Source organism: Oncorhynchus tshawytscha, linkage group LG11 (genome assembly GCF_018296145.1).
Source record: "Oncorhynchus tshawytscha isolate Ot180627B linkage group LG11, Otsh_v2.0, whole genome shotgun sequence".
Classification (NCBI taxonomy): Eukaryota; Metazoa; Chordata; class Actinopteri; order Salmoniformes; family Salmonidae; genus Oncorhynchus; species Oncorhynchus tshawytscha.
This window is the reverse complement of record NC_056439.1, coordinates 37379041-37392851: the sequence shown is the minus strand read 5'-3', so window position 1 is coordinate 37392851 and position 13811 is coordinate 37379041. Positions and strand designations below refer to the sequence as shown.

General features: G+C 41.7%; 1 protein-coding gene across 1 annotated transcript in view; it reads left to right on the top strand.

Annotated features, from left to right (window-relative positions):
• The window catches only part of LOC112261953 (homeobox protein Nkx-2.2a), a 29585-nt gene extending 22419 nt beyond the window's left edge, over positions 1-7166 (top strand). Inside the window, exon 3 of the mRNA XM_024437607.2 lies at positions 5277-7166. Coding sequence (XP_024293375.1) covers positions 5277-5470 — 194 coding nt within the window. The 3' untranslated portion in view covers positions 5471-7166. The remainder of the gene's footprint in view (positions 1-5276) is intronic.
• Positions 7167-13811: the final 6645 nt, after the last annotated feature.

The following is a 13811-nucleotide window of genomic DNA, read 5'->3' as shown; positions in this document are numbered from 1 at the left end:
ATATAAAAATAAAAAAATATCCCATTTATATATGTATTCAGACCCTTTACTCAGTACCTTGTTGAAACACCTTTGGCTGCGATTACAGCCTCGAGTTTTCTTGGGTATGACGCTACAAGCTTGGCACACCTGTATTTGGGGAGTTTCTCCCATTGTTCTCTGCAGATACTCTCAAGCTCTGTCAGGCTGGATGGGGAGCGTTGCTACACAGCTATTTTCAGGTCTCTCCAGAGATGTTCGATCGGGTTCAAGTCTCTGCCAATCAAGGACATTCATAGACTTGTTTCAAAGTCACTCCTGCGTTGTCTGTGTTCTTGTTGTTGTTTGCCCTGTTGAGGTCCTGAGTGCTTTGGAGTAGGTTTTCATCAAGGCACTCTGTACTGTGTTCCATTCATCTTTCCCTCGATCCTGACTAGTCTCCCAGTACCTGCCGCTGAAAAACATTCCCACAGCATGATGCTGCCATGACCATACTTCACTGTAGGGATGGTGCCAGGTTTCCTCCAGATCGCACGGTAGGCATTCAGGTCAAAGAGTTCTATCTTGATTTCATCAGACAAGAGAATCTTGGTTCTCAATGGTCTGAGATTATTTTAGGTGCCTTTTGGCAAACTCCAAGCGGGCAGTCTTGTGTCTTTTACTGATGAGTGTCTTCCATCTGGCCACACTACCATAAAGGCCTGTTAGGTGGAGTGCTGCAGAGATGGTTGTTCTTCTGGAAGGTTCTCCCATCTCCACACAGGAACTCTAGAGCTCTGTCAGAGTGACCATTGGGTTCTTGGTCACCTCCCTGACCAAGGCCCTTCTCCCCCGATTGCTCAGTGCGGCCGGGCAGCTGCCTAGGAAGAGTCTTGGTGGTTCCAAACTTCTTCCATTTAAGAATGATGGAAATCACTGTGTTCAATGCTGCAGAAAATGTTGGTACCCTTTCTCAGATCTATGCCTCGACACAATCCTGTCTCGGAGCTCTCCAGACAATTCCTTCGACCTCATGGCTTGGTTTTTGCTCTGACATGCATTGTCAACTGTGGGACCTTATGTAGACAGGCCTTTCCAAATAATCTACAAGCAATTTAATTTACCACAGGTGGACTCCATTCAAGTTGTACAAACATCGCAAGGATGATCGATGGAAACAGGATGCGCCTGAGCTCAATTTCGAGTCTCATAGCAAAGGGTCTGAATACTTGTGTAAATAAGGTATTTCTGTTTTTTTATTTTTAATAAAATTGATAACATTTCTTAAAACCTGTTTTCGCATTGTCATTATGGGGTATTGTGTAAAAAAAAAAATATATATATATTAGAATAAGGCTGTAATGTAACAAAATGTGGAAAAAGGGAAGGGGTCTCAATACTTTCCCAAGGCACTGTATGTGTTTATATGAGCGTCTATCCGTTTCAAACTTTGTAAAGACTCTCCATATCAACACAATTGAACATCTATGAATCAGGCAGAATAGGACAGGCAGCGAGTCTCAACATGGCCCGGAAACCCTAGCGGGACTTATTGTCTCATTTGAGTCAAGGACCTGGCCTTTGGAAAAATATACATGAAAGTATTTTTCAATAGCTTATTTAAGCCTATCATAGTGGTTTTGTAAGAAAATCACTTTTCGATCAGAATAATAAAAACGTTTGTATTTAACCAGCAGACCTTTTCTAAACTCTAACAAATGATGGAGAACCCCTGGAAAGACCTACTTCTCCACTACCAGCTGGTAAGAAATAACTGAGCACATATGCGTAAATATATGATTATACATTATCAGTGTTTTATAATATATATTTTTTAAATCCATTGAAAATCCATTGGCCAGAGATTTCTCTATTTTGTGCCAGCATGATGCCCGCCTCTTGGGGGGCAGTCAATTTAGCCAGACATGATTTAGACTAGGAACATTTCTCCTTTATGGAATAGTGTGGTCCTTGGGTACTTCATGGATGGACTGTAGTTAGTACCACAACTGTCAGGTTTTGAATCATCCAAATATCTACTGGACTAGCAACTACAGTGAGACCAGGGAAACAGGTGAGTAAAGAGAAAGATAACTGAATCTGGTTGTGTTATTAAATGGCTTTGTTGTAAACTGTGCATTGATACCATGTTGACATATTTCATTGTTTATGTGTTCATTGTCAATTAAAAACAATAGCAACAATGGATTAGCAATACATCATGTTATTTTTAAGTAGCTCTCAAGGCAAATTACAAAATTGAGGGCTATTTGCATATGACAATGCTCAATGTTTTTGTTGGTGATATGCATATCCTACAGATTGTGGATTTAAGAGCTGTCTTTTTAAAGCTGTGTGTGTGTGTGTGTGTGTGTGTGTGTGTGTGTGTGTGTGTGTGTGTGTGTGTGTGTGTGTGTGTGTGTGTGTGTGTGTGTGTGTGTGTGTGTGTGTGTGTGTGTGCATTCTATCCCTACCAGGTCTATGCTGGCCTTCACAGTATAAAAACTAATGTATACGAGTGGAGCTGAAATGCTTTGGGTGAAGGCTCAGCTTCCCAGAGAATATAGCTGGATGAAACACTCGCAGCAACAGAGATATGAGCAAGAGATATGTAACCACCAGAAGCCAGTAAGGCATAGTGTTTAGAACATTGTTTGTAGAAATGTAATGTATATAGCTCAACATAGTTCTGCATTCTATATGATGAAGAATCAATACACATTCTATGTTATATTTCTAAACACCATTTCTTTAGTGTTTGTCTTTGTTCGTGTAAAGTGAGGTGAATAATGATTAAATATGATAACATTCATCTCTTCTGTGTTACTTCTTCTTTGAACCATCTGGCCAACACCAATTCAAAGAATCCGTGATTGCTTTGCCATGTGACATGTATGGCCTTGAGTCATGGAATAGATCCATACAGTAATCTAAATTAGAAGAATTAATAACAAATATGGTTGTGAATGTAAATGCTACATTTGCACCTGGCCAAAGGTGTCTTTTCAGTACATTAATGTTGAAGGTTGATGTTAAGATGAAAAACAGCTATATTCATGGTTCTTTCAGTAGGTGTTGTGTACAATAGGCACCCGGTGACCTTCAGTAGTCCTGCACTCAGAGATGTCAATGCTGCCTGTCTCCATAATGATAACTGTCTCAAGGTCTCAGCTGCCTGCCCTTGCTTGCTTTCTCAAGAGTTCTGCAGGATAGCACATCTATACTGTGTATGAGGTCAGGGTTGCATTCTGTAGACTCCAAACTGCAGTGACTACTTCAGGTATCATTTATTCTATTAGAGAATGATCCATCTGGTTTGATGACAACTAATCGTGACCTAGTTCAATGGCTTTGGAATTAATTAATTTGGGTCACTTTTAACCTTTTACTGCAGTGGGCCAAATCAGGGTCACACAGCGTGTTTCTAACACGGATCCCAAACCGGCGCCATCGTGCATAAATTATTTTGTCCCCCCACACCAAACGCGATCACGACGCGCAGGTTAAAATATCATAACAAACTCTGAACCAATTACATCAATTTGGGGACAGGTCGAAAAGCATTAAACATGTATGGCAATTTAACTAGCTAGCTTGCACATGCTGGCTAATTTGTCCTATTTAGCTAGCATGCTATTGCTACCTAATTTGTCCTGGGATATAAACATTGAGTTGTTATTTTACCTGAAATGCGCAAGGTCCTCTACTCCGACAATTAATCCACACATAAAACGGTCAACCGAATCGTTTCTAGTCATTTCTCATCATCTGTCAATGAGCAGGTGGCACGTGGGTACCTGCTTCTATAAACCAATGAGGAGATGGGAGAGGCAGGACTTGCAGCGCGATCTGCGTCAGAAATAGGAATGACTTCTATTTTTGCCCTTGGCAATGCAGACGCTCGTTGGTGCGCGTGAGCAGTGTGGGTGCAATAATTAAACAACATGGATTTCAAAATATATTTTGCAATGCTCGCACGCGATGTGTCCGGTCTGGTCAGCATGTTAGTCTTAAACAAATCCACATTGAAACAAAAGTATACACCTCACACACACGGTTATGAGTTTAAAAAGAGAAGACACCTGTACCATGTTAGATATAGAGTTAAAACATATTCCATTCTGAGTTTGCATCCCAATATTACACAGAAGTCTGAAATATAACAAAACTGTTTGATGTAGAAACACCAGATTTTTGCGGCTTTTAAAAAATAATGTTTATTAATTATGAAATTGTGAAAAATATTAACACAATTCCACCCATGAGGCTACTAGGTCATTTGACTGCAGGAAAGGGCTACTGTGCAGCGCATTGAGTAAAGGAAGTTAGTGAGTTAACATCTTGGGTCTAGTTGTTGCCTTCATACATCCAATCACTTTTCACTGTTTTGTTTTGTCATGGGTTACTGTTACATTGCCATTACATTACCATTCATACCTGTTGTGCACAGAAAAACAAAGTTATTACTAATATTACTAAGTAAGTACAACCTATGTTCGTTCTCCTGACCCATTGGCCAAACAAAATTCAATATGAACATTAGTATGTTAATACTATGGTATGAACTAGACTCCCACTTTGACAGTGTAGTAGTAGCTAGTATCCTACAACGCTGAAATGTGCAAACGGCGGAGTCAATGACATGCGACAAGACAGAGAGAAATGCTTAAAAAAAAGCATCAGAGATTGCCTGGTCATTTCACATATAGGTTTAGTAGATTCTGCTTACCAGGCAAAAGCAGCAACTTCATTTTGCTGTCAGAGACGCTGAGTTGGCTGTTTTTAAGAAAACTGTCTGTGTTTTAATATGCTTTGCTTAGACATCCATCAGTTTGTTTAGTGCCTTCGAAGAGAGAACCTGAAGTTGCTTACAATAAATCCCAAGTTTCGAATAGAATAGGTTGAGAATACATTGGCAAAGTGGTGGTCTCCAAAAGCAAAGCACACTGGAGGCCTATCAAGTTACCAGTGAGAACCGAGGGGGAAATGGCAGAGGATTTATGTGTATGCTCTGTTTTTTGTAGCATTCCCAATGTTTAAGTTTGATCAATTGTTTTGAATTGATGCTTATATTCCAGATTTTTAAAATTCTCTCTGTATTCAGGCTGTAATTAAGGATGCATTCATGAAGAGTGTATGTCAACTACATTACAAGTATCATATTTACACTACAACACACATAGCAAGTATATTAATGCACAATATAAACTCCTGCACTAGATTTCTGTCCATTCAAAAGTGTTGTTGCTGTGAGGTTACGGTATTCTCATTTCTGGTCTTATTTTCTTTGTCTTCTCTTTCCCAATGTTCCACCTCAGGACTTGAAATGTCTTGTATAACAAGCACAATCTTCTCAAGTAAGATGGCCATTGGAGACTACGCCAACAATCATGTTCCAAGAGATGAGTATGTATGCCTTTCCCTAAATGGATTGTCTCACATTCTTCACAAGATGAACCTGAGATGCTTCAGATGCCAACAGTGTGAATCGATGCTTGGATTTTCAGTTTGATAATGACTGCCCATCATCTGTCACAGACAGACACTCTTCAATCAGAGAACAGTTTAACCATGATAACAAGACACAGCTCGGATGGAAGCTCTGTGTATAATATAACAACTCAAAACTATTTAAATGTTAAAGAGGAACTGACAGCGTTTTAACTACTTTGCATATATAAAACAAACAGGTTTTATTTGACTCAACATTGCATTACGTACACTAAGGCATTGTTGGCAGATTCATATAATTCACCAATACATTTCTTGGTAGTCTAAAACATATTGCTATCAGGTTGTAAATCCCAGCTGGCCTGGTACATTCTTTGCTGCCTCCATTTGGGATGTACTGTGTCAGTTTCAATGACTCAGTATTTTGGACAAAAACGGATGAATGTTACTAAGGCTGGGAATGTCAATACAATCAAACTAGCAAGTGCAATGATCACAAGTCAGTCATAACCTGGCTAATATGCTAGCGTATCTATTTATGTAGCAAGCTAAAAAAAGAGCCTAACTTTAGCTAGATAGGCAGTTAGCTGCTAGGAGGACATCATGTCATTGGAGGAGTGTGTGAGTGATTTACTTTTTTAACTCATATTGTTTTTCAGTGGCTACACAGCTAGAGTTGCACGTGTCATTTTGTTAGCTAGCAAGAAATGTGAATCACTTTGAAATGTGAACAACTTTTATCCAGTTAGCATATCTTTTGGGCTCGCAAATTCACTCTGGCAAGCTATCTACTCTAATTTCAGAGCACTCTTGTTTGAGTGTGCCAGAGCGCAGAGTAACTGATGCATTTCCCAATGTGCAACACCCGTTGAATATGACCAGTGTCAGTAAATGTAGGCTAAACAAAGTAATAGTTAGTCAAGAACGCTCAATGTAACATTCAAACATTGTAACCAGCTCTGCTTGTACAAGTAACATGGTCAGTGAGGTGTTCTCTCATTTGTGTCTGGAAGTAGCTAGTAAGTAAGCCATTTTTAGTCAGTAAGCTTGGGTGCTTGGTTGGGACAATGCATGTATAGGCAGGCAAGATGCAGAAGGATAGCAGTCTATTCGACATTGTTTATCGGTGCAATTTGAACACGTTTGAGAGGGTTTACTTAATGTTCCTTTGTTAGATTTTTAGCTCATCTTGCTCTGGCTATCATTAGTTGTTGATCGTGTTGCTGTTGATGTACATATAGGGAAAGCCTACCTTTTTATGGTTGTTTGATCAATAGGACTGTAAAGTTCCCAAATGTATAAGGACTCCTACATATTTGCAGAAAACCATTCAAGTGTATTTTGTCGCTTTTGGCAAATGCGTTCTAATGCTCTAAAGTCAAGCTGTTGCAACTGCCTGTAAACACACAGTCCAGTTCAAAGTGGATGATGGCAGGCCCGTGTGGCAAATGGCTTGTTTGCATATAGGCCTACTGTATCTCTGATTGGCTATGGCGCACCGGTCTATGTAGACTCTGGTCCTGGGGGTGTATAGGAACAGATTTTAATAAGATTTCATCTTGCTAAAGTGCTGTCAGTTCCACTTTAAGTCATAGATCTAAGTTTTGTATTTTGTCTGGAAAGTGTTTAAAATTCCTCAACCTTTTTATGGGGGTCCCTGTAAAAGTCTAGTTTATATTGATTGTATTATTTTAATGACGCGTTTTTAAAAATCTGTTTGACAGTGGTGAAATAAACATTTATTTATCTGTATTTGACAGTGGTGAAATAAAGTTCAGTCTGTATACATGTATCAAAAAGTGTGTGTTTTCTTCCCAAAAAGAAGAACAGTTTTATGTTGGAGTCCACTGAGGTACCTTTTCATCAACAGAAGAGACAGAAAGCACTGAACCACAACACAAAAACCACATCAGGACCATGCCTTCCTTCAAAATGTTGAGTGTGTGTGTGTGTGTGTGTTTGTGTTTTAGTTAGCTGCTTACACATACACTCTTCATACATTTGAGTAACCCCTGAACCCGTACTGTACATACAGTATAAAATACAACTAATAAGAAGGGGGAAATTAAAAGATTTGACGTTGATTGAAAACACATCAAAGTGTTTTGATGCCAACAAGCCCCTCTGGAAATGGCCACACTTTCCTGTAGAAGAGCATAACTACAAGTTTTAGATGAGTGTGCCTAGCTTGAAGATGGTCAGGCAATGTTTTAGAATAAGAGATTTGGGGACTTTATTTTATGGTAGGCCTACATCCTGTAAATCACCAGGGTTTGCCATACAATTAAATGTCATATTGCACATTAATTACACTGTTATATCCTAAGAATTAAACTTCATGTTGTACACACACCAACTCCACATGGGAAATATCTGCTACAAATTAGGAAGTAGATTTTTCAAAGTTAAACACCATGGCAAAAAAGAAGCGAGCAAAGTGCCTTCGGAAAGTATTCAGACACATTGGCTTTTTCCACGGTTTGGTACATTACAGCCTTGTTCTAAAATTGGCTAAATTGTTTTTTTTCTCATTAATCTACACACAATAGCCCATAATGACAAAGCAAAAACTGTTTTTAACATTTTTGCTCATTTATAAAAATAAAAAACTGTATGACAGCATTGAGTCTTCTGGTGTGTGATGCTACAAGCTTGGCACACCTGTATTTGGGGAGTTGCTCCCATTCTTATCTGCAGATAAGCTCTGTCAGTTTGGATGGGGAGCGTTGCTGCACAGCTATTTTCACGTCTCTCCAGAGATGTTCGATCGGGTTCAAGTCCGGGCTCTGGCTGGGTCACTCAAGGACATTCAGAGACTTGTCCTGAAGCCACTCGTGCGTTGTCTTGGTTGTGCTTAGGGTTGTTCTCCTGTTGAACCTTAACCCCATTCTGAGATCCTGAGCGCTCTGGAGCAGGTTTTCATCAAGGATTGCTCTGTACTTTGCTCTGTTAATCTTTCCCTCGATCCTGACTATTCTCCCAGTCCCTGCCACTGAAAAACATCCCACAGCATCATGCTGCCACCACCATACTTCACTCTAGGGATGCTGCCTCCAGATGTGACCCTTGGCATTCTGGCCAAAGAGTTCAATCTTGGTTTCATCAGACCAGAGAATCTTGATTCTCATGGTCTCAGAGTCTTTAGGTGCCTTTTGACAAACTCCAAGTGGGCTGTCATGTGTCTTTTACTGATGAGTGTCTTCCATCTGGCCACACTACCATAAAGGCCTGATTGGTGGAGTGCTGCAGAGATGGTTGTCTTTCTGGAAGGTTCTCCCATCTCCACACAGGAACTCTTGAGCTCTGTCAGAGTGACCATTGGGTTCTTGGTCACCTCCATGACCAAGGCCCTTCTTCCCCGATTGCTCAGCTTGGCCGGGCGACCAGCTTTAGGAAGAGTCTTGGTGGTTTCAAACTTCTTCCATTGAAGAATGATGGAGGCCACTGTGTTCTTGGGGACCTTCAATGCTGCAGAAATGTTTTGGTACCCTTCCCCCGATCTGTGCCTCGACACAATCCTGTCTTGGAGCTTGACGGACAATTCCTTTGACCTCATGGCTTTGTTTTTGCTCTGACATAAACTGTCAACTGTGGGACCTTATATAGACCGGTGTGTGCCTTTCCAAATCATGTCCAATCAATTGAATTTAGCACAGGTGAACTCCAATCAAGTTGTAGAAACATCCCAAGGATGATCAATGGAAACAGGATGCACCTGAGCTCAATTTTGAGTCGCATAGCATAGTGTCTGAATACTTGTGTAAATAAGGTATTTCTGTTTTTCATTTTTAATAGATTTCCAAAAATGTATAAAAACCTATTTTCGATTTGTCATTATGGTGGCATTGTGTGTAGATTGCTGAGAAAAAAACGAATTAAATCCATTTTAGAATGAGGCTGTAACGAAACAAAATGTGGAAAAAGTCAAGGGGTCTTTAATACTTTCAGAAGGAACTGTAAATTGGGCCAGGGGGAACCTTCTCTGTTCCAGTGGAAACCACAATTGTTTCTCCATGGCAAGACTCTCCAGTTCTGCCAACAGTGCTACAACAGAACCAAGATCCAAGGAAGGAGGAATCTTGTGGAAGAATTTGAAGGTAAATTAAAGTGCATATTTTACATTGAAATCCATATTACTGAGACTGTACTCGTGAAGGTGGTAAATGTCATTTTAATGGTGTCAGACCAAGGCTCTGCATCTGTCCTCGTGCTCATAGACCTTAGTGCCGCTTTGACACCATCAATCACCACATTCTTTTGGAGAGATTGGAAACCCTAATTGGTCTACACGGACAAGTTCTTGCTTGGTTTAGATCTTATCTGTTGGAAAGATATGTTTGTCTCTGTGGATGATTTGTCCTCAGACAAATAAATTGTACGTTTCGGTGTTCTTCAAGGTTCTGTTTTAGGACCACTATTGTTTTCACTATATATTCTACCTCGTGGGGATGTCATTCGGAAACACAATGTCAACTTTCACTGCTATGCTTCGAAAGCCAAGTTAACAAACAGATCACCGACAATTTCGAATCCCACCGTACCTTCTCCGCTACGCAATCTGGCTTCCGAGAGGGTCATGGGTGCACCTCAGCGTCGCTCAAGGTCCTAAACGGGCTTCAATGCCATACAACACTCCGTCCGTGGCCTCCAACTGCTCTTAAATGCAAGTAAAACTAAATGCATGTTCTTCAACCGATCGCTACCCGCACCCACCCGCTCGTCTAGCATCACTACTCTGGATGGTTCTGACTTAGAATATGTGGACAACTACAAATAACTTGATGTCTAGTTAGACTGTAAACTGTAGACTCACATTAAGCATCTCCAATCCAAAATGACATCTAGAATTGGCTTCCTATTTTGCAACAAAGCATCCTTCCATCATGCTGCCAAACATACCCTCATAACACGGACTATGCTACCGATCCTCGACTTTGGCGATGTCATTTACAAAATACTCTCCAAATTGGATGTAGTCTATTACAGTGCCATCCAATTAGTCACCAAAGCCCTATAAACTACCCACGACTGCAACCTGTATGCTCTTGTTGGCTGGCCCTCCCTTCATATTAGTCGCCAAACCCACTGGCTCCAGTTCATCTATAAGTCTTTGCTAGGTAAAGCCCCGCCTTATCTCAGCTCACTGATCACCATAGCAGCACCCATCCGTAGCACGCTTTCCACCAGGTATATTTCACTGGTCATCCCCAAAGCCATCTCCTGCTTTGGCTGCCTTTCCTTCCAGTTCTCTGCTGCCAATGACTGGAACGAATTGCAAAAATCATTGATGCTGGAATCTTATATCTCCCTCACTAACTTTAAGCATCAGCGGTCAGAGCAGCTTACCGATCATTGCACCTGTACATAGCCCATTTGTAAATAGCCCACCCAACTACCTCATCCCCATGTTGTTATTTCTTTTTTTGCTATTTTGCACCCCAGTATCTCTACTTGCACATTAATCTTCTGCACTATCTATCACTCTAGTGTTTAATTGCTCAATTGTAATTATTTTGCCACTATGGCCTATTTATTGTCTAACCTCCCTAATCTTACTACATTTGCACACACTGTATATATATTTTTCTATTGTGTTATTGACTGTACGTTTGTTTATCCCATATGTAACTCTGTGTTGTTTGTGTCACACTGCTTTGCTTTTTCTTGGCCAGGTCGCAGTTGTAAATGAGAACTTGTTCTCAACTGGCCTACCTGTTTAAATAAAGGTGAAAATGTTAAAAACCACACAACTGTACATTTCGGCAAAACATGGTGAAGTCCCAAATTCGCCTACTCTGGAAGCCTGTGTTTCAGACATAAGGAAGTGGGTGGCGGCAAATGTTTCTTTTTTAAACTCGGACAAAACAGAGATGCTAGTTCTAGGTCCCAAGTAACAAAGAGATCTGCTGTTTGATCTGAAAATGTATCTTGATGGTTGTACAGTTGCCTCAAATAAAACTGTGAAGGACCACGGCATTATCTGGTCCCTGATCTCTCTTTTGATGAACATATGAAGACTATTTCAAGGGCAGCTTTTTTCCATCTTCGTAATATTGCAAAAGTCAGAAACTTGTTGTCCAAAAATGATGCATAAAAGCGAATCCATGCTTTTGTCATTTCTAAATTAGACTGGTTTAATGCTCTACTCTCCAGCTACCCGGATAAAGCACTAAATAAACTTAAGTCAGTGCTAAATACGGCTGCTATAATCTTGACCTGAACCAAAAGAATGTGTCATATTACTCCAGTGCTAGCCTCTCTACACTGGCTTCCTCTTCAGGCTAGGGTTGATTTCACGGTTTTACTGCTAACCTACAAAGCAAAGACGGACTTGTTCCTACCTATCTCTACGATTTTGTCCTGCAGTACATATATACACGTATGGTCATAAGACGCAAGACACTTTATTGTCCCTAGAATTTCTAAGCAAACAGCTAGAGGCAGGGCTTTCACCTCAATTTTTATGGAATGGTCTGCCATTTCCATGTGAGCGTTGCAGACTCTGTCTCAACCTTTAAGCCATTACTGAAGACCTATCTATTCAGTAGGTCCTATTATTGAGTGTAGTCTGGCCCAGGGGTGTGAAGGTTAACGGCAAGGCACTGGAAGGATGAACCACCCTTGCTGTCTCTGCCTAGCCAGCTCCCCTCTCTCCACTGGGATTCTCTGCCTCTGGTTTCCATGCTGTCCCTTGGAAGGGTGCATCACGCCATGCAAGGCTTCTTTGCGCTATACTCAACTTGAGTCGGTTGAGTCACTGACGTGGGCTCGTGAGGTGGAGGAGATCTTTGTTGGCTATACTCAGCCTTGTCTCAGGGTAGTAAGCTGTTGGTCTATTGATATTCCTTTAGTGGTGTGGGGGCTGTGCTTTGGTAAAGTGGGTGGGGCTATATCCTGCCTGGTTGGCCCTGTCCGGGGGTATCGCCGGATGGGGCCACAGTGTACCCCCCCATCTCAATCTACAGTATCTAAGCTGCAATAGTCTATGTGCCGGGGGATAGGGTCAGTCTGTTATATCTGGTGTAATTCTCCTGTCTTATCTAGTGTCCTGTGTGAATTTAAGTATGCTCCCTCTAATTCTCTCTCTCTCTGTCTGTCCCTCCCCTCCCAGAGGACCTGAGCCATAGGACCATGCCTCAGGACTACATGGCCTGATGACTCCTGGCTGTCTCCAGTCCACCTGGTCATGCTGCTGCTCCAGTTTCAACTGTTCTGCCTGCGGCTATGGAACCCTGACATGTTCACCAGACATGCTACCTTGTCCCGGACCTGCTGTATTCAAATCTTCTTCTCTCGCTTGCCCTCTCTCTCTCTTTACCGCACCTGCTGGCTCAACCGAATGCTCGGCTATGAAAAGCCAACTGACATTTACTCCACAGGTGCTGACCTGTTGCACCCTCTAGAACCACTGTGATTATTATTTGACCCTGCTGGTCATCAGTAAGCCTATGTGTCATGAATCACGTCTGCTTTTCCTTTGGCCTGATTGGCCTGATTCAGACATGCAGGAGTCGGCTTTCTGTCCTTGCCTGACAAGCTGAACAAAGCCTTTGGATGTTTGTTAGAGTCTCTAACAGGTCATCTACTTAAGCGCCAGTAAACCTGCCACTGGCAGATGTCGTCAGGGAGATTGCTGTTGGACAATCACTCTTGAGCCAGAACATCAGCCCCACCAATAAGCTGTTAGCGCACTCCAACCATAGGATGTTCATGGCGAAGTAGGTGGGGACCGCCAGGCCCAAGAGCTCACAGGTGATGCACATGACCAGGTAAAGTGCCCACATTGTGCCGAAGCCCAAATTCATGCGGAGGTAAAGGAGGGGCCTCTGTCATTCGGACTTCACCGCCAGTATTTTTTCTGCATCCTTATCAGCCCTTTAGCTGCTCTAACTTGGCATACCTGAAGCTCAAGTCACTCTGCAGCAGTGGGTTGGTGTTGTCCCACTGCTCTGACAGCCGTAGGCCTCCAGAATAACCTACCAGTGGAGTCTCCACTCAATGGTTGAGGCTTCCAATTATCAGAATAATAACTATGTGCACTCTCTGCGCAGGCTGTAATTTATAAACAAATACACAGGACTCAATGATGGCCAGCATGTTGAAGCTTATCCCGTTGGAACTGAGCCCAGTCGCAGAAGTAATCTATTGGGTCTATGTGGTTCCACCCAATGTCACCATGCTGGCGGAAAAGCTGTTGAAGAGGGAGTGACAAGTGGAAGAGTTAGAAATAATCTACAAACAGCTTCTACCAAGCAATGATACATTTTTCTGGTGTTATCAGTACTACCGAGCCTCTCTAACTTGATTAGAGAAACAACAATACCCTATAGTGAAGACAGAAATACGGAACATTCTTTCAGCTCCATCCTTCAGCTTTATTGCAAACCAAGTGACAGGGCTGA